Genomic DNA, 21,836 nt, shown 5'->3' with positions numbered 1-21,836 from the left:
CATAATGAAAAGCTCAGAAGAACAAGTATACACAAATATCAAATAACATTCCCCAAAACAATACCAAAACAAAACATTTTTATCTAGTATATCACTTGTCAACAACCCATACACTACATAGCCAAAAGTTTGTAGACACCCCCTTCTGATGCAATTGGATAAAAAATTACCACACCCTCTGTGATTTATTTATAACATTGTCTCATTTATACTCATTTGCCATGTGCATAATTTTAGTCTTCTGCCTTCCAAACAGATTCCAGCTCTGCAGAAAAAAACATGAAAAAAATAAATGCAGGCACAAGCTCAACATTCCTACCGTACAAGATCAGTGACTGACGCTTTTACTTGAAGGTTTTTGTGGATGATTCTTTGCAGATATTCTTCTAAATAGTTTTATTTATAAATAAGTTTTGTAAATAAATAATAATTCTTACATACAAAAATGTTTGATAATTAGACTTTAAAGTCTAAATCGTCTCTTAGATAGGCTGTTACGCATAAGTGGAAGTCCCTTTGTGATGTCTTTGCACCAATCATTGTTATTGTTACATAAATCTGAAAATATACCAGCAGATTTCGTTACCTCAAATAATGCTGAAATAAAATGATACGTAATAAAATTATGAAAAACTAAAATAAAATGTCTTTGAAACTAATTGAAATAAAATAAGTTGAAGAAAATAAAACTAAATATTTACAAATGACTAAATATTTAAACAAAAACGTACGAAAATGACATGTAAAAATAAAATAACAAAATAAAGTAGAAATACTAACAAAACAAAATAGAATCACCAAAATAAAAAAAAATTATAAGAATGACAAAAGCATTAATTTTAAACTTTAATTAAAATTTCAAATAAAAAAACCCCTCAAAATAATAATAGTAATAGTATTTAAATAATACTAAAATATTGGACAATGCTTTTCATACACTGCCAGAAAAAAAAATATTATAAAATATATAAAAGTTAAAATATTGGTTAGAATTTGCACAGACTTGGTTAGTATGTCAAGATTTAACTTGTATTTAACCCAGAACATACATTATATAGCTGATTAGACTTTAAACCTTAAAGGTGACATATCACAGCTTTTCCAAAAGTGTATTTATTTATTTTTTTTACTTTTTTTCTTACATAGGAAAATAGCATTTTTTCAGATATTCCAAAATATAACCTAAATTTGACCAGCTATACGCATGAGAGCAGCTATAGTCGGATGGTCTGTGTAAATGAAAACTGTTAATGCATTAATGTGATGTTGTAGGTAAAGGAAATAATTTAACGCTTTTATTGGGATGAAGGTGGTGGCAGAAAAATCAAGGATGATGTTATAAAAGCCCAAAAAACAGACATCTCTCTTCAAAAAAAAGAGAGAACAAGAAAAAGATTTTACATGACAGTACTAGTCGAAAAACACTGTAAATCAGGATGCTCTCAGCCCGATATTAAAAATGATGTACCTACGTGATCATTCAGAAACTGCTATAAACTTCAGAGTATTGATAAGTCCAGATACTAAGTATGTAGAGCACCTGATACTTCATGAAAGCCTACATGCGCTACTAAGTACATTGGGGGAAAGAAATATCGCATAAAGTAGTTAAGACCAGATATAAAAAGGCAAGATGATGGCAAGGAAATTCACTCCATGTGGTAGATTAACATGACCTTCTCGAAAAAGAAACTCAAACACAGTCCCGTTAGTGACAGAGTTGAAGCCTTCAGTGACGTATCGGTAAAATGATGTCCAGATAGCTTCATTTCGACAGGAAGCGATCAGCTGCCAGTTTTTGTGAACAGTAACACCTGTCCTCAGCGATTTAGCTTATCAACCGTGACGGCACTAAGTAGAAAAAAATGCATTTATCTAATGCAAAGCACATTACGACGACATAAAGGAAACAATTCTCTTTGTGTGATTACAGATCGAAGAGAAAATTGCTTCTAGCTTATATGTTTTACAGTACATAAGTTCATCCATACATGTAGTGATGTTATCCACGGCCCCGTGGAGCCCGGTTTGGCATACGCTCTCAACAGACTGAGAGAGATGAGGCACGAGAAAAAAAACGTGGAAAGCAACTTGATGCATAAATACCTTTCAGCTGGCGCAGGGATGTGATTGGGCCAAGAAAATTCTGGATATTTCGATTGAGTTTGCGCAAGGGGGGAGGGGCGGGGACTAAAGTAAAAATGTAAAAACTTAAATATTTTTTAAAACACTGTCACATGTCACAAATACCTGCATCGGACCTAATTTTACATTACATAAGAATTCATTTTAAAAGAGATTAATCTCATGCAGAAATGTCAAAATAAAATAATTCAATTAAAAAAAATGACTTTTTTTCATATTGTGACATTATTTTCATGACAATTAAGTGCATTTCCACCCCAAATTCTCTGCAAAAACTCATTCTCATGACTGTAACACAGTTATCATTTTTTGTTTTGATAATAGAAATATGTATACATTAATTTCAATAACTAATTCATAGTGTACACTTACAATTGTACTTTACAAATTAAATATATATTTCTTTGAGTAATACGGTAATTCATTAATTTAAATTCATAAATTCATTGTTTTTGCATGGCTACTGATAATTTTGAGAATTAAATATACTTAACAGTCATAAAAACAATGTCACCAAAAATATATATATTTTTTATGCAACAAACAAGTAAAACATAATTTTTTGTTTTACTTAATATTTTTGGATAAAATATGACTAAATATTGCATTTTTCTTGAGATTCGCCCTGATAGAGGCCATGTTTGATAATGCATAATATCATAGCCTAAATAATAGTGCATATTGTCTTAATTTAAGGGAAATTCTGCAGTATTCTTGCTTCAGTTAACGTGCTAGAGTCGACCAAAATACTGTTTTCCTTGTACATTTTCACCTGGTTAGATCTATAACACAATATTCACAAACTGTACAGGACATTTTTTTTCTTCAAATTATACTCCATATTGCTCTTTAGATCTCCAGACTTCCTGCAAGCTTGGTTTAAAGGCAATAAGAACAGATCTCGAAAGCTGTTGCAGCTCAACCTGTAGCTTTACACCAGCGAAGGACAAAACGTGATCAAATCGACTGGGAGCTTTACTTCAGCCCACAAAAAAAGCCAGAAATCTGATTTGAGCTTAACAATCACATCCCTGAGTTTCAAGTTAGCTTACTGTAGCACCAAGATAACCAAACATCAGGATAAACGATAAAAAAAATAGGTGAGGAAACAGAGACAAAAATGAAGGCGGAGGGTTATAAGCTTGTGAGCCCGTTTAGATATCATAGCTTTCCCTCTCAGACTCCAGGTTTATCCGGGGATCAGACGTTTGCCCTGACCAGTCTGCCGGCGCGAGGACCCCGGTGCACCTTGGTGTGTTTGGACAGGTGGTCGCTCCTGGCGAACTTTTTGTCACACATTGTGCACTCATAAGGCTTGACTCCCGAGTGAGACCGCCGATGGCGGGACAGCTCATCAGAGCGAGAGAACCTTTAAAGCACAAAACACAGCAGGACATACACATCAGCTCACAACTCTGGAAAAAAAATAATTTAATTAGCCCCGTTACAGGATTTGATGTTAAACAGCTCACAGCCCATTTACAAGGCTCCCACACTAGTCAACTAATTAATTTCTATGACTTGCTCATGAGATTTCATAATTTTTAATTTTCTGTTTGGCAGATAACATAGGATTGAACAAGATTTTTAAATCTTTTTGAAAGAAGTCTATGATGCTCACCAACAGTGTTGGGTAAGTTACTCTAAAAAAAAGTAATTAATTACTAGTTAGTAATTACATCTTCAACAGTGTAATTAGATTACTCTACAAATGACTCTCTCCAAAAAGTATTTAATTACTTATTACTAATTACTTTCTAAATCCAATATCAACCTCGACAAGTTAATGATACAAGGATAGACATGTTACTAATTCAAGTAACTACGTAAATCCAGATCACACTTTAGATTACTATTAACTATGACTTTTGCCTCAAAATACTCCTAATTACTTCTTATTAATACTTAGTAAAGTAGTTGTTAAGTTTCAGAATTGTAGGATTAAGGATTTAGAATAAGATTTTGCAGAATAAGATATTAATATGTGCTTTTTAAGTAATAATAAACAGCCAATATTCACGCTAATAACCAACAAGTTAAACGTGGGGTATGCATTTTTTCAAAAACGCTTTAGAAAACTGAGTCTGGGCCGAGTACCAAAACAAACTTGCAGCCAATCAGCAGTAAGGGGCGTGTCTACTCATGATGCCGAGGAGAGAGCGTTCAGTGCACAGGACGGACATTAGCCGAGCCAAGCGACAGAAAGGCAAAAAACAAAAGAGGAAAACTTCTGCGGAACAAAAGAAGGCTTACGATAAGGCAAGAAGTAGGACCTGTGCAAATATCGGATCAGCCTTCCAGCGCTAGAGAGAACTCGAGGAGCGAAAGGCCTGCGATCGGATGCCGAGGTTGCTTTGGTTCTTCTCGATAGGTGAGTGACACCGTATCTACTCCGGATGCGACAGTTGCTGCGCCGCAACAGCTAAAGTCTGTCTACACTGAATGCGACAAAGAGACCGTTGAAAATTGTTTGAATTTTGTGTCAATATGTCATAAATAGAACGCAGCAGCAGTTTTCTGTCGGGGATTTATCGTGTCGCGCCGCTCACGTCCGGTGTAGACAGCATCACTGATTATAATGAGTTTTATATATTTTGTTGCGCCACTCGCATCCGGTGTAGATATGGTGTAACATTGGTTTTGCTTTGCTTCACAGAACTAATCGTTGTCTGGGTTAATATTTCACAATAGGATTGTTTTTACCATATGTTTGATCAAACAAATGCAGCCTTGGTGAGCATAATAGACTTCTTTCAAACATATTTAAACATCTTGTTCAATCCTATGTTACCAGGCATAGATGACAGCAGCCAAACAGAGAAGTTGTTTTAGACATGGAGCAGATTTTTATGAAAGATTATGAAGAAATATTTTTTGTGCACCAATGAATCTTACACAATTAGACCAAAACAGCATGTAACGACACTGTTATCTTCTTTGGAGCTGAACTACTAAACTTTGCAACATTCACACTGTTATTGAACTAATTTGAATCACCTTTGAACTGAGTTGAACAATGACACTATTGTCTTTTTAGAGCTTCTGAAATTGTATTAATTTCATAACTGAGGAACATTGCAACTTTGAAATCTGATCGGTTTTGTTTCAAAATGCTATACAAGTAAATGTGACTTGACAATTACAAGAGCAAATAGGATCAATTTTAATGTGGTTATCATCACTGACAGATATCTCAATTTCATGTTGATTATTTTCATGAATAAAAGTCCAGTTTCAGTGCTCACCTCCACCCACAGTCTGGCCAGCTGCACAGGTAGGGTTTCTCTCCCGTGTGTCTGCGGAAATGAGCCTTCAGGTGGCTGCTCTTGGTGTACATCTTCTCGCACCCAGGGTGAGAGCATTTATGTACCCGCAAGGTTTCCGTGGAGGTGCTGGATGGACGTGGGGTGATGGCTTTGACCAGGCCTGCGCCCGCGATTCCGACCGCCCTGACGGCAATGGGCAGGGGAGCGATCTTCACATACTTTTGGTCTTGGTTGACGGCCTCGCCCACAATGGGGAGGAGAGTTGCTGAGGGCACCTGCGGTGAAAGAAGGGTAATGTTCTGTGCCCCTTGGACACCGAGCACCAGATGGGCCACCCGGAGCCCGTTGGCCACACCCGATTGGGCGTCTGGCTGTGGGAGGGTGTGGCTTAGCTGGAGAGGTTGTAATTGAAGCATAAACGGAGCACCGACGAGCACCGGCGCAGCACTAGCCATGGTGTTAACACTCTGAGCGGCAGGAGGCATTGTGGTTGGGGTGGATTTCGGCTCTGCATCCCCGGGGGAAGACGGCTGTATGGGAGGCTCATCCTCCTTTGACTTTTCCTCCGGACTCAGAGGAGCATCACTCAGAAGCTCCATCTTCCCCAGCAAGAACTCCTCAATGTCCTCCAGGGTTGGCGAGAAGGTGCTGGAGAGCTGGGGTATAAAATCAAGCAGCTTGGGCGGCTGAGTCAGCATCTCCTCAGTGGAGTCTAAAAAGATCTGCAGCGATCCATCGTCCTCATCTTCCTCACCTGGACCGTAGCTGAGTTGAGCTCCAGCATCTCCGGTTTCGGGACTGGAGCATGAGATGGAGCTGCCCCTCTCGCTGCTCTCACTGCTGCCCACTTCCACGCAGGGCAAGGTGGCCAAGGCATGGTCCGCAAACGATTCATTAGCAGTGGCCACCGCTTTGTCACTTATGGAGACCATTTGTTGGTGTGCAGATCAGAGGAAGGCTGAAGGTATTGCCACGATTTGTAAACACTGCGACAAAAAAGAAGATGGAAATTGAATATTGAGGAGAAGCAGTGAAGTACAGTAGCACGCTAAAGTATTTGAACACTTTAAACACACTAAAAATAAAGCAAGTATATTTCATATTTCCATGCCACATTTCATTCTAAAAATCATAAGGGAAGAACTATGTATGTATATATGAGATGAATATGAGACAAAATTAGAGAATGTCACATTTTATTATTAGCTGTTTCAACACATAGATGTTTCACCAAATAAAAAGAACAGCACTTTTAGAGTTCATCCCACTCATTGATGTGAGCATAAGTGAGTGGGTGAGTGAGTGAGTGAGTGAAGTGACATTCAGCCAAGTATGGTGACCCATACTCGGAATTCGTGCTCTGCATTTAACCCATCCTACGTGCACACACACAGCAGTGAATACACACACACCATGAACATACACCCGGAGCAGTGGGCAGCCATTTTATGCTGCAGCGCCCGGGGAGCAGTTGGGGGTTCGGTGCCTTGCTCAAGGGCACCTCAGTCGTGGTATTGAGGGTGGAGAGAGCGCTGGACATTCACTCCCCCCACCTACAATTCCTGCCGGCCGGAGACTCGAACCCGCAACCTTTGGATTACAAGTCCGACGCTCTAACCATTAGGCCACGACTTCCCACGTAAGTATTGGGACAGTTGAACATAAGGCAGATATAAAAGATTAAAAGCTATTATTTAGTTGCAGATCCCTTGTGCACAATCTCAGCAGTGAGTCTGTGACCCATAGACATCTCCAGACTCTTGGTCTCATCCTTTGAAATACTTTTCCAGGCCTTTAATGCAGTCAATTCCAATTGTTGCTTGTTTTGGGGAGTTTCTGCCTTTACTCTCTTCTTCAGCTGGTGAAATTCATGTTCAATCGGATTTAAATCTGGAGATTGACTTGGGCAATCTAAGACTTTCCATTTCTTTGCCCTTATCAATTCCTTGACTGAACTGGCAGGGTGTTTTGGGTCATTGTCCTGATGCAATATGAAGCACTTCACAAAGAATCTGGTGGCATTTTCTTGAATATTGGTAGGCAAGATGGTTTTGTACCCTTCCAAATTCATTCTGCTACTGTCATCATACATTAAGTCATCAGTAAAGTTGAGAGGGCCTGTTCCAGAGACAGCCATGCATGCCCATGCCATGACACCACCTCCACCATGCTTTACAGATGAGGCTCTATGCTTGGGATCATTTGCAGTTCCATTTTTTTCTCCACATTTCTGCTTTCCCATCACTTAGATAAAGGTTCATCTTTGTCTCATCGGTCCATAAACACAGTTCCAAAACTCTTCTGGCTCACCTTTGTGCTTTTTTGCTAACTCTAATCTTGCCTTTCTATTTCAGTTGCTGGTCATAGGTTCGCATCTTGCTGTGTAGCATCTGTAATTCTGTGTCAAAGTCTCCTGAGGACAGTAGTTTGTCAGAGCATCACCCCAGCTTCAGTCTTTTAGGGTTAATTTTCAAAGCGTTTATGATTTGTCTGTCATCAACTACTGTTGTTTTCTCAGCTGATCAGGTCCTTGTTGGTTGCCGGTGTCGCTGGAGGTTTCCAAACTCTTGATTTCTCCATGACCTCCAAATTGCTTGCTTTTCTCTCAAAGTCAGCTCACTCATCTTCATCCTGGTTTGTGTGTGTCATCATCGAATGCAAGATTCAGAATACAGAAGTAATGGACATAATTGATACAACATTCCCTGCTTTTAATATCTGAAGAATGAATGCAACAGGACACAGCTGATCACTTAGAAAGGCCTGTGAGGCAACTGTTCCAATACTTATGCTCACATCAGATAGAGGGATGAAACTCTAAAAGTGATGAACTTCTTAGCTGGTAAAACATCTGTGTGTTGAATCACCCAATGATAAAATGTGACATTCTGTAATTTTGTCTCATATTCATCTTTTAATCATATTTGTAAATGTCTTGACTCCACAGCCAACAGAGCAATTTTGTCTTTACTGTTCCAATACTTTTGGAGGGCACTGTATATATAGATATGTATACATTTCAGGTATATACTGTATGTATATATTTATTAGGGATGCACGATATTTATCGGACCGATAAATTATCGCCCGATATGAGAGAAAATGACGTCATTTTTATTGCTCCGATAAATACATTAAATCCGATAACTAGATCCGATAACGTATGCTTGCTGGTAAATCAATCAATCAGTCTGATTTATCTGAGATTCATCTTCTTTCCGAGTGCAAGTGATTGCAGCGTCAAACTGCAGTGACTCTCAGCATGTGTTGTGCTCATTACGTCATCATTTGCGAATATGTCTTCGGCGGTCTGGAAGTTTTTCTCGGTGGCAGAGGAAGACAATGCCATTGCTATTTCCAACACGTGTTCAGCAAGGATTCCGAAAGGAGGAAAAAAGGCATCAAGTAGGGTTGTGACAGTGAGGAAATTTTCCCACTGGTTAATCGACGTGTCAACACCTTACCGGTATCACCTCGGTGGATGGGGGGTGGACGTCGTTTGAGTCTTCTCTCTTTTCCTCGCTTTCCTTCGGTTTTAAATAGCTTGTAAGCTCTGTGCGCATTTTATTTTCACTTTTAAATTAGTGGCAATTCGGCGTCAAGCAGTTGTTTGTTTTTAGTTCGCTTGAGTTTTCTCACTTTCCTTTGCTTAAATAGCTTGTAAAAGCACCGTGCGTATTTTATTTTTACTTTTAAATTAACGGCAATTCGGCATCAATTACAACATACAACATAGAACATATAGCTAACTTTTATTAACAAAACGAATAAAAATGCACCATGCTATATGCCTAATATAAAATAACAGATAGCTTACAAATTTTAAATATGCATGGTAGGCCTATACAAAACTGAAAATCAGTAAAGACTGAGGAACAAATAATTATAAAACGTAGAACGTTTATTAGTGAGATGGAAAGTTTTGAGGCAAGGACTGCATACACCTTGATGTAAAATAATGGGAAAAATATCACAGTTTAAATCAAATAAAAATCAGAACAAAATAGGCTAAATGAGAAACGAATGTTTAAAAAATAAATAAATAAATAGACCTTCCAATATCACCTTAGATAAATGGCAGGTCAACAGGCTTTTCAAAATCGAAAAATATTTTTAAAACAGACGCTTTTACATTTCGTTTTGAAACTCTTCTGCCATCGTCTTGTCTTTTTCACCTCACTCTTGTCAGTCAGCTCGACTCTCTCCTCAGGTGATAAATGAAATCTGATCTGTGATGCGCGACTGTCGTTCATTCACAAAAATTAACCGAAATACATGCTTTACAGACATGATAAATATATCTAAAGAAAGATCCTGCTGCTGCGGGAATATTACTGAAAATTGATTAGTAATGCCTTACACTACTGCGTTACAGCAAATAGTAATACGTTATTGTAATGCATTACTTTTGTAACGCCTTACTCCCAACACTGCTTAAAGACTATATAACTTTCTCATCCTCGTGCACTAAAAGCGTTGAATAGATGCATTTCTTTATGCATTAAATATTTGAATATAAATTTGTTGTTAATGAGTTGTTAATTGCAGATAAACCATAGTTCTGTCATAATTCTGTTAAACCATTTCTATTACAAAGTATTGTGGTGCCTTACACAAAAAATAAAAAACATTTGAAGAGTCAAGACTGATGTTTGCTATAGTTAGGCCAGAGCAACTAAAATATCAGTTTAATCAGTGAATCTTAGATTTTGTATTCTCCTGGGTGCACAAACTGCAGATTATATGAAAATTATAATATAAAAATATGAATTTATCGGTATCGGCCATGAGAAGAACTTAATTATCGGTTAACATTTTTGCATTTTAATATATGCAAAATATATGTGCATCCCTAATATATATGTATATTTTACATGTTTTATTGACGGTCTTCGATGATAATGTCAAGTTACTTTAATGTATTTGCACCTAAAAATGATAAGGTTTATGCTGATATCGCCCAAAACTTTGCCAGGTGTTTCCAAACTTTTGGAGGGCAATGTATATATATAAGAAATTGTTGCCTAGCTTAATAGAAAAAAATAGAATTAATATATAATATCTGTATAGACAAAGACATACACAAATATATATAATAAAAAAAAAAATCAGATCAAACAAATTTTAATATTTCACAGAGATAATGCAAGTAAATAAGTAAACAAATAAATACAAAATGCAGTTTTTAAATTATGTTTTCATTTATTAAGGGAAAAAAGTTGTCCAAACCTACCTGGCCCTACATGAAACATTAATTGCCCCCTCCTGTTAAATCATGTGATTAATATATTAATGTCAAAATAATGTGATTAATCACAGTTATTTTAGAAAGCGGAGTTAAATTTCACTAGCCAAACCCAAGCCTGATTACTGCCAGATCTGATGAATCAAGAAACCACTTAAATAGAACCTGTCTGAGAAAGTGATGCATGCTTAAAGCCAACACATCATGTTGCGATCTAAAGAAATTCAAGAACAGATGAGAAACAAAATAGTTGACATGTATCAGTCTGGAAAGGGTTATAAAGCCATTTCTAAGGCTTTGGGACTCCAGCGAACCATGGTCAGAGCCATTATCCACAAATGGAGAAAACTTGGAGCAGTGGTGAACCTTCGCAGGAGTGGCCGGCCTACCAAGATTACTCCAAGAGTGCAAGAACGACTCATCCAGGTCAAGTCATAAAAGAACCCAGAACAACATCTAAAGAACTGCAGGCCTCACTTGCCTCAATTAAGGTCAGTGTTCATGATTCAACAAAAAGAAAGAGACTGGGCAAAAACGGCATCCATGGGAGAGTTCCAAGGCAAAAGCCACTGCTGACCAAAAAGAACACAAAGGCTCGTCTCACATTTGCCCAAAACATATATTTATTATCCCCAAGACTTTTGGGCAGATATTCTGTGGACTGATGAGACAAAAGTTTAACTTTTTTTGAAGGTGTGTGTCCCGTTACATCTGACGTAAAACCAACACAGAATTTCATAAAAAGAACATCATACCAACAGTCAAACATGGTGGTGGTAGTGTGATGGTCTGGGGCTGCTTTGCAGCTTCAGGACCTGGATGACTTGCCATAATTGCTGGAACCATGAATTCTGCACTCTATCAGAAAATCTTGAAGGACAATGTCCGGCCGTCAGTTTGTGACATCAAGCTCAAGCGCACCTGGGTTATACAGCAGGACAATGATCCCAAACACACCAGCAAGTCTCTGAATCTCTGAATGGCTCAAGAAAAACAAAATTAAAGTTTTGGAGTGGCCAAGTCAAAGTCCAGACTTAAATCTAATTGAGATGCTGTGCCATGACCTTAAACAGTTATTTCATGCTTGAAAACCCTCCAATGTGGCTGAATTAAAACAATTCTGCAAAGAGAGTGCTAAAATTCCTGCACAGTGATGTGAAAGACTCATTATCGCAAATGCTCGATTGTTGCTGCAAAGGGTGGCACAACCAGTTATTAGATTTAGGGGGCAATTGCTTTTTCAGGTTTGGACAGCTTTTTTCCCTTAAAAGGAACCACTTTTTTGGAAATAGGCTAAGTTTACAACTCCCCTAGAGTTAAACAGTTCAGTTTTACAGTTTTTGAATCCATTCAGCCGATCTCTGGGTCTGGCGGTAGCACTTTTAGCTTAGCTTAGCTTAGAGCATTAAAGAGTTTCGACCGCAGCTTTTCATTTTCCGTCGGTCTTAGTATACGATGTAACTACAGGAGAGTCAAGCTTTAAATAGGAAGGTTATCGAAACTCTTTAATGCTCTAAGCTAAGCTAAAAGTGCTACCGCCAGACCCGGAGATCGGCTGAATGGATTCAAAAACGGTAAAACTCAACTGTTTAACTAAGTGTTTCTTTAATAGATGAAATCATTGTTTCAAATCTGCATTTTGTATTTACTGGGTTATCTTTGTGTAATATTAAAATGTGTTTGATGATCTGAATCTTTTAATTGTGACATGCAAAAAAATTAACAAAACAGGAAGGGGGCAAAAACCTTTTCAAGGCACTGTATATATAAATGTATACAATTCGGAGAAAAATTACTAACATACTTGACAGGTATTTTTTTACTTCACTATTTTTATTTTACTTTTTTTCCAGCATGAAAGAAAAATACTTGGACAATTTTTGATGTGTAACTTAATTTATAAATCCACCCCGTTTACAAAATGGCTCATTAAAATTAAGTCAGGTCTGTATTCAGTTAGGTTAGCATACACCTGGTGTGATGTTTCGATCTTTTGCAATGAAGAATGCATTTTAAGTGTCAAAATAGCCAATATCCTCCTGAGACCCCCAACAAAAAAAATCACCAATACATTTTTAGGTTTCAGGATTTTTTTCTTCTAAACTTTGTTTAAGGATGATTCTCAACTATGTTATAAAATACATAAAATTATTTGATATACCATTTTGTTTTATGCAATATGTCTGTACAAATTTCCATAAACTGGTCCTATACTATATCTAATTTGCATATTAATGGATTGCTGTTGGGAAAGCATGCTGAAAAAATAATTGTCATAATGGGAGTAATAATTGGCCAGATTTTCATAATAATATCTAATATTTCATAACAAAATAGATATATAATTAATTTTCCTATTCAATTGTCATGTCTCCCAAAATGCATCATAAACATAATTTTAGTCCTGGTGTCCTCCACAGTGGACATGTATGAAATGATGTCATATTTGAATTTGAAAACCCATAACATTTTCCTGTGATGTTGCTTTATGACAAACAATTAGAAAAATATTCAGATTTAAATGACAATTACAAAATATAATCATATTTCCATAAGGATGTAAAATGTTTCACTAAATTAAATTTAGCCATCTTTAAAGACCTATGAGAGGGTGTGGTCCTGGTGAAACGTCCAATCATTTAGTATCTCTAAAAAGCCCTGAATGTGCTCTGTACAGGACATCCAGACTTACAACTGTGACATGTGAGGTCTCAGAGAAATTCACTGAAATGGAATGTCCACTACAGAGGCCAAAACTCATAGCTGGGTCTCAGGAGGATATTTACATGCGCCCATGCTCATCATTACAGTACCGAGGTTTCTGGGCTAGAAAGAGGAGGGGCTGTTCAAAACACCATAACAACACAAATCGCCATCACAACAAATCACAATGCACACTAAACCAATTCCGGGGGAAACTAGAATCCAACTTGCATAAACACTGCACCGATGCTCAACTACAGCACACACACGAGGCACTAGACATGTGCTTCACAAAAGTGCGTCAGCAGGGCAGGAAAACAGGCCTGCACACATGCTCTCAACACACAGCCGAGCAAAACTGCCGCTGTTGCACAACACGGCGACAACCTTCCCAGAAACAGGTGTCAAGTTCAACAAAGTGGGGTCATTTGGATCGAATCTGACCCTCTGTTTAAAAAATCGACTTCGGTTTGCTACGTAAAACGACATATGCATGCCTCATTACCTCGTGTAAATATGGATTGCAATGTCCGGATTGTGGATGTATGACATAGGATGAATCCAGATGTCCCTTTCAATGTTATTGTTGGGAAGAACATCGTCCTTGCCACGGTTCCATGTTGGCATTTCTCACGGAGGACTGTCACATGACACGCATAGCAATGCACTCGAGGGCACGGATCCGATTCCTCGCTTCTGATTGGCTGCGTGGCGGGGGCTCGCACCAAAACGAGGTACGTCATTGGTTAGAGTAAAAGGAGTCATGAATTATTCATAAAATAGAAAAAACATCCAACGAAAGCAAAAAAAAAAAAGAAAAAAAGAGGCATAAAAATAAAACTGTTTTAAATGCATCCATAATTGTAATATAAAATAATAATAAAAAATGTTTTTTTTGAAAATGCAACATCCAACTCAACTGGTAGTTTCAAGAAAATTTAAATGAAATGTTTGAAAGTTAAAGGATACATTTTATCATATAAAAAATATAGTTATCATAAAAAAATACTGCTATTTACTGCTACCTAGCTGTCATTTTCTCTTGTTTATTTATTTCTTTATGTATTTAATTATTTATTTATTCATATTGTCACAGAAAAAAAAATGCAAAGTCAAGTTTGATTCATGAAGTCTATTTATTTATTTATTATGATTAATATATTGGTCAAAAATCAACAATTGAAAGAAAAGGAAAAAAGAAAGAAAAACATGGAAATATAAGAGAACTGAGTGAATGATGGAGCAAATGTGGGTAAATAATGTCAGCGTTATGAAAGCAGCTGCTATAGAGACACTAGATGGCAGTAGTTTGATAAAGAACTGCCTGATGCCACCCTTCATAAGTCAAGAGGTAGCTGGCTATAGCTAAAATTGTATTATGCTAGTCCTATCAAATGCAGTATAAATTTATTGTAATTAATATAGTTGAAAATAGCTTTTATCCTTTAGATTAAGGTGCTAAATGATAGCAACATTAGGCTATATCTTAGAACCAAAACAAAAAAGTACCTAAAAATACACAAATTAATTCTTTGAAATTAAGTGCTATGCCCTGCCAACTCAAACACGTGTTATTGCATAAAATAAATCTTTAAGACATGCAGTTTAGACTTGTTTCTCCAGCACAATAATAAAGAAAAGAATAACCAGCAAGTCTTCAGCCATGTTCTTTTTCTTTAGACAACATGTAAAAATCACTTCCTTTAACAGGTTGAACAGGATTGTGTCACAATATTCAAAACCCAATATTCTTACTCATCTTCGCTTTAAAAATTCAGCATGTTTACTTTTCTGCACTTCAGTACACCCAAGTCATCTAATACTTCAGTGTAATTGCTCTCCTTAATAGGTATACAATTGTGCAATATTGCAAATATAATATTGTAAGCCACAGGTTACGTAACAATAGTCAAATAATTTAATGCTCAAATAAGACCTTTTTATGTAAATGTATGACCATATATTGTTTGCTGAATATTATAGCCTGTTTTTTTCTAATAAATTACCTGTATGCATTTAATTGCACATTTCCATCTCTCTCTCCAAAAATACTAAACAGAACCAGCTGCCCTTTTATAGTTTTGTCACTATCCAGAGTCTGTTGGTAACATCTCAGTCACCTCGTATCAATATCCGCCTTCTCAAAGACGATCTTACTGGAGAAATACACAGCCACCAGACTCCACAGAGATGCACAGGCCATGTATGCAGTCACACTCTGGAAGAGCTGCACGATGGAGCCCATAAAGAGGGACGGGACCACCTGAGACAGCAAGTAGGCGCTGTCTAAAATGGCGATGTCTGTGCCCATGCCTCTGACGGCTGAGGGTTGTGGCTCCAAGGTGATAGACACATTCAGATCAAGTGATTGTGAGTTTTTTATATTGCTCTGGAAGGGTATCGTACCTTGATACCCATTGACGCCCCCATTAGTTCTTTTCTGCTTAGTCGAGGACGGCATCTCTGATCTGATTAATATTAGATCATCCTCCCTGAGAGGAATTTTGCACCTGTCGGTGGAGAAAAACACCTGGAAATTGAGAAGTGCAACTGGTTAGGATATAAACATTAACGTGGAAGATATACAAATGCATGATGTTTGGTTTGGAGTCGTTACCTGTGCATTTGAGTGGTACAGGCATGTGAGCGTGTACGGCAGAATCTGCAGGGTGCAGAAGGTGTATCCTGTAGCAGCGGCCATGATGGTGACTAATATAATGTTGTGGGATACGGTCATAACTGCTGTACTCACAGCCAGCACAATCACGCTGCTCAGGTACAGCTTTCTGACTCCAATACACAACATCATACGCTCCATAAGCAATGAGAAGATCACAGAGGTCACACACTGGAGGAAAAGACCTAGGCTGGCCATTCGCACACCTGGAGTGACATAAACATAACACAAAAATATTTACATTCCATATATAAACTATTACTCCAGGCTACAGTGTCATGTGATCCTTCAGAAATCATTCTGATATACTGATTTGCTGCTGAAAAAATTATCAATTTTGAAAATAGTTGTGCTGCTTATTTATTTATTTGTGGAATGTTTTTCAGGATTCTTTCATGAATATCATTATTAATGCCTTTACTATCGCTTGAACAATGTAATCAATATTGAATATAAGTATTGACTTTCTTAAAAATATATATATATATATATTTTATATTATATATATAAAACATCTCTTTTTGACCCTCCCCCAAAAAATCACCCAAAATTTAAATGAATTAAGTATTAGTATTATTAAAATTAATGTGTGTGTGTGTGCTATGAATATATTTACTGTTATTGGCTCAACAACATGCTAACACTAACCGAAATAAATTAACTGTGAGTGTAGTCTCTTCTTGAATATAAACGTATTTTGTTTAACTGCACTGGTAGAATTTTTTTTTCCAGATTTTTGTTGTTTAAATTTAAAACAAATGAAGAAAAAATTCTCTTATTAAAGATACTTTTTTACTCGTAAAGGGTATTAGTACCTTTTGAAAGTGTACCACCCCAGAGACAGCTTTTGTACCTTTTTGTCTGAGAGTTCATTGCATTCTTTTAAAACAAGTTTTAAAATCATATGCAATGTTGCTTCTCGAGTAAATTTATCTTGTTTCAAGTATATTTTCTGTATATATTACAGATAAAACTGCACCTTCATCATAGCGTATCCTTCCCGAGGAGCCTGGCTCATCACTGGGCACCCCGTTATACAATCCCTCTCCAACAAAGTCCGTGTAGAAGAGCATAAAGGACATAAGTGCCATCCAACTAAACAACTCAGCTACGAACAGCCTTGCAATGACTTTTGGCATGCGACTGCACAGCAAGTAGAGTCGGTGAACCACAGAGAGGAGACTACAGAAGGTCCTTCGCAAAAACAGAAATCTGGGGAATGCAACACAAGGGGAGCAGCAAGTCTTCAGGTTTTCATGCCTTCTGGAAACCTCAGCTTCCCCCAGCCGTCCTGTCTGCTCCTCAGAGATGAAGGTCATAGCCATCAAACAGGCGAGAAAAATTAAGGTCAGAATAGCGTAGATGAAGGCCTCTTGTCCACCCAAGTAGACCACGGTATCTGAAGTGGTCCAGTCAACTGCGGGCAGCAGGTAGCCAATGCATCCGCCCAGACTGAGCATGAGGGAGTAGACGGAGAAAGCCTTGCGACTCTCCTCTTCTCCAGGAAAGAGGTCAGAAACCAAGGCCTCCAAAGGTGTGAAGCAGGCCTGACCACAAAATTCCATCAAACAAATGGCAAGGACCAGCAGCGGGACCTCCAGCCAATGCTGCTGTTGTTTCGTGAGCAGGGTGACGAGGGTGGACGTTTGCGGGATGATCAAGAGACCGAGCAGGACACCCATGCACAACACCCATATGAAGGGACGTCTGCGACCATATTTACTTCTCAAGCCATCACTCGCCGAACCAATCAGCGGGACAACGATCAGCCCCAGCACAGGTCCCACAGCTGAAATAAAACATAAAATCATAAAGCATCAAATGATAAATTCACTCTGAATGTGAGTTTCTGCTAAATGCTTATTGTAGGACACTGGTTTTTCTTCTGTAAAAAAATTTATACAATGCTGTACAATTGAATTAATTTGTTTAATAATTTCATTACAATATATTTCATCACTGAATCATTTTATTTCTTTTTAATTATTGAATACTTTATAATACTTTACTTTAAAAAAAACAACAAATCTTTATGGTATTATAATTTTTTATTTTTTTTTAAATGATACAGCTGCCTTTACACTTTAGAAAAGAGGCCCTTCACACGGAGATCAACATATCCTTAAGTTGGCATTAAAATCTTTTTTTTGCTGCTCAGTAAGTGAGTCAAATGTAACCATCAATATCTGAACTTGATGTAGGTCACGCAATCTTGGCGGATTGGAACAGTTCCCTTCTCTTAAAATGCGTCATATGATTAATTTTACTTCACTCAGTAAAAGATTTGCCAGTCTGGTTCAAATCAATGAGCTTATGCGTCTATTCGAACGATTCATTAAAAGAACCGATTCGTTCGAATCATCTGTTCGTGAATCGAACCACAATCAGCATGTGTCGCTGTGTTTGTTTTCACGTCAGCGTTCAAGAAGCGTTGAATCGCTTTTGGAAACACGGCGACACACCTTCCTGCGTCATGCCAGAAACATGTATAGAGGCTATATGTCCTTTATGTAACTTTTTATCTGTGTTTGACAGCTCATATTTGACATATTTCTGATATGAACGCATTCTTCTCAAGACCTTCAAAACCTTGGAGCTCACGAAAAGCCATTCCAACACCTTCAAAATGTTTGGTTATCAGTCCAGATCTTTAATAACTTGGCCATCCACTGCCCTCTAAATATAACTTTTGACAATGAGCTCTTCTGAAGTGACTTACCCAGTACCATGGTCATGAATCGTTCTTCCACCCCTGCCTCCAGCAGCATAGGTGGGATGTAGATGGTCCCAGCAGCCAAACATACCTCCAGACCACATGTTAATGCATTAATCAAGAACAACTGCGAGATCCTGCCATGCATGTCCAGGTTATCCACTCTTCAAACTCTGCAGTGATGACAGAAGCTGTTTAGCCATACTGGAATATTCCTATTGAAGCATACATCCAACTTTATGACATCTGTTACATGCTCTTCCACACACAAAGCTACCAAACGGATTCAGAAGACTCTAAATATTGTACATGGATAATATGGTCCTTTTGGGATTTGTCCATTTGCTGTTTTTCTCAAGAATTGTACTTGAGCATCTTATGAGTAGGCTATGTATGCCAACCAGCTTCTTATGTTTCAGTGTGGTGATTATGACCGTTGACACCAGGATGTGTGACAGAATATTACACCCCTTTAGTTAACAGGGTGTGTTTGTTTGGGACTATAAAATAATGATAATGAGATTTCTTAGGACTCAGCTGATGATCTTTGATATTAGCTGTGAGGAAACATTTGTACTGATCACAGTGCATCAATTAGCTTTATGCTTTATTTAATTATGACAAAATTAAAATGCATGACAACAGCAATAACAATCATTTCCGCAGTGTAGGCAAATTCTTTGCCAGTTTCAGTTTAGCTTGGCTTGTGACTTTTGGAGGGCCGCTGTTTTTTTCTCCGATCTTAACAGACTCATGGAATATTTGGCCATGGTTTGGAGAAATTCGAGATGCCTCTTCAGTCCACGCTGACGTGAATTACAAAAGCGTTCGAATGACGCACATCTGTATTTAGTCCATTTAGCAAAATGAAAATATCCCGTTTCACTTAATAAGTGAAGGTCATGAAAGCTGTTAAGTACAAGGAAATGAAGCATGTTTTTTTGGCCCATTATGAGTTTTTACGCTGTGACATTACTTCCATGACAATTAAGCACAGAGATCTCATCATTGTAATTAAGTATTCATACATTTTTTTCAGAATCTGTTGTACTGCATCAACTATAGATATATATATATATATATATATATATATATAGGCTATAGCCTATATATACAGGTGCATCTAAAAAAAATTAATATCGTGAAAAAGTTTTTTTTTTTGTAACTTATTTCAAAAAGTGAAACTTTCATATATTCTAGATTCATTACATGTAATATAAAACATTTAAAAAAAAAATGTTATTTTTTTATTTTGATGATTAGACCTTACAGCATGTAATGTACTTTTTCACAATATTAATTTTTTTAAGATGCACCTGTATATATTGTTGATGTTAGCATCACTATATGAATTTTACTGAACTAAATCTGTTTGATTGTTCCTGTCTGATTTGTATACAGTACTTTTGGGGTTATTAGTTATTTGTTTTATTAATAATAAGTTTTAATATATTTTGATCCTTTTGCTAAGCGCTGCATTAAACTGACCAAAAATGACAGAAAAAACATGCAAAACAATACTTTTGTTACTTTCAGTACATAACAATAATAAACAGCACAAAAGCTTGCAACATTGATAATAATACAATTTATTTATTTATTGAGCAGCAAATCAACATATTCAAATAATTTCTAAAGGATCATGTGACTCTGAAGACGGGTCACAGGAATAAATTACATTTGAAAAGAAATTGCAATAGAAAAGTTATTTTAAATATATTTATATAAAATTTAAAAAATATAAAATATTTTATATACATTTAAAAAATAATTGTAATATTTTAAATTCGAACAATATTTCATATTTCAATATATTACTGTATTTTAAACTATTTTTAAAAACTCAATATTTTTAATCAAATAAATGCAACCTTGGTGAGCATAAAATACTTCTTTTAAAAGCATTGACAAATTTTACTCCAAACCTTTTCAATATCTTAAAAAATGCATCATTCATTACTTTAAAATATGACTACATTATGTACAGATTATGCTGTGAGGCCACTTAAGTTCAGAACCTTCTTGAATAGGACTTATTCATTGACAGTAACCGCTAACTTCCTCATGTCAGTGCGTTGACAGATTATTGGGAAGAAAGGCGCAACATGCGCAAACACATTTGAATTTAACTCTGAGAAGTGACACTCTTTTATTTCGCTGTCAAGCACATATGTCGGACTCCTGCCTCAGCTAAGAGTACAGTCTTAAGTATAACCTGAGTTGAACATAACTGAGCCATGAAAAGGTTTTAGACAGGAAAAAGCACTGAAGCACGTCACATCTTACCTGATGCTGCCTCTGACAGGGAACTTCAGGTCCTGGAAAATGTTTTGTTTCTTAAACTGACATTCTGTATGTATGAATACACCTGTTTTAGAATAGATTTAACAAGCATTTTAACACTTAAACATTATTTGAACCAAATGATTAAAATATTATTTTTACTGATCTGTAAAGGAATACAACTAATGATCATTATTTACCAAGTTATACATGACATTTAAAACCAATAAATTAAAACTTTAATAAACAACAATAATATAAAGACAGTGATCTATTCTATAAAGTTATGGTTTTACAGCCACAGGTGCATCATCAGCCACACATCATCAAATATTCTGTTACAAAAATAAATAAAAAAAGAACATAAAACAACATTTGAGATACTTGCGTTTCATTTCCATCTGTAAGTGTCAGCTGGAGTGGTGTGGTCTCCTGTGGCTTTACTGATTCCCATGTGAATGTGAAGCAAGTGAAATCAGTAGAAGTTTGAGGAGCTGTTCCAGGAGTGCAGCAGGAAGTGGGCGGGATGAGCTGTGAGAACACACACGTCCGAAAGCCACATCACAGAGACTCTACTCGATCTTCAACATTCTTGCTGGGTTAGCCATTTAAGTCCAGCACAACAGGTGTGTCTGCTGTTATAGAGTCATCTCCTTTAATGGATTATTTACAGTAAATGGGATGTGAAGATTCGCTCTGAGCGTTTGTGAGGGGATAGACTACAGGAAAACTATCTATCTATCTATCAGTCTGTCTGTCTGTCTGTCTATCTGTCTCTATCTGTCTGTCTGTCTCTATCTATCT

At 36.9% G+C, this 21,836-nt stretch overlaps 2 protein-coding genes across 2 annotated transcripts; both read right to left on the bottom strand.

Moving 5' to 3' along the window:
• Nucleotides 1–1,101: 1,101 nt before the first annotated feature.
• On the bottom strand, nucleotides 1,102–14,029 carry LOC306857289 (Krueppel-like factor 15). The gene is made up of 3 exons (XM_079397166.1): nucleotides 13,865–14,029; nucleotides 5,391–6,397; nucleotides 1,102–3,514 (listed from the first exon to the last, which is right to left on the bottom strand). The coding sequence occupies exons 2-3, from the start codon at nucleotides 6,341–6,343 to the stop codon at nucleotides 3,346–3,348; spliced, it is 1,122 nt and encodes a 373-aa protein (XP_079253292.1). The 5' UTR covers nucleotides 6,344–6,397; nucleotides 13,865–14,029; the 3' UTR covers nucleotides 1,102–3,345.
• A 450-nt stretch (nucleotides 14,030–14,479) lies between these two features.
• On the bottom strand, nucleotides 14,480–21,503 carry LOC306856587 (solute carrier family 45 member 3-like). The gene is made up of 6 exons (XM_079395949.1): nucleotides 21,421–21,503; nucleotides 21,036–21,117; nucleotides 18,756–18,922; nucleotides 17,016–17,825; nucleotides 15,977–16,242; nucleotides 14,480–15,889 (listed from the first exon to the last, which is right to left on the bottom strand). Exons 3-6 carry the CDS (start codon nucleotides 18,895–18,897, stop codon nucleotides 15,476–15,478), a joined length of 1,632 nt encoding a protein of 543 aa, XP_079252075.1. The 5' UTR covers nucleotides 18,898–18,922; nucleotides 21,036–21,117; nucleotides 21,421–21,503; the 3' UTR covers nucleotides 14,480–15,475.
• Nucleotides 21,504–21,836: the final 333 nt, after the last annotated feature.

This window comes from Barbus barbus, assembly GCF_936440315.1.
Source record: "Barbus barbus genome assembly, chromosome: 37".
Taxonomy (NCBI): Eukaryota; Metazoa; Chordata; class Actinopteri; order Cypriniformes; family Cyprinidae; genus Barbus; species Barbus barbus.
This window is presented reverse-complemented; position numbering and strand designations above follow the sequence as displayed.

Bases quoted from the DNA above. Each gene is read 5' to 3' on its own strand.
- LOC306856587 (XM_079395949.1), bottom strand. From the start codon at position 18,897: ATGCATGGCAGGATCTCGCAGTTGTTCTTGATTAATGCATTAACATGT. The intron at 17,826-18,755 runs GTAAGTCACTTC...GTTTTATTTCAG, and splicing joins ATTCATGACCATGGTACTGG to CTGTGGGACCTGTGCTGGGG. The intron at 16,243-17,015 runs GTGCAGTTTTAT...ATGTCACTCCAG, and splicing joins AAGGATACGCTATGATGAAG to GTGTGCGAATGGCCAGCCTA.
- LOC306857289 (XM_079397166.1), bottom strand. From the start codon at position 6,343: ATGGTCTCCATAAGTGACAAAGCGGTGGCCACTGCTAATGAATCGTTT. The intron at 3,515-5,390 runs GTGAGCACTGAA...TGTGCTTTAAAG, and splicing joins TGGCCAGACTGTGGGTGGAG to GTTCTCTCGCTCTGATGAGC.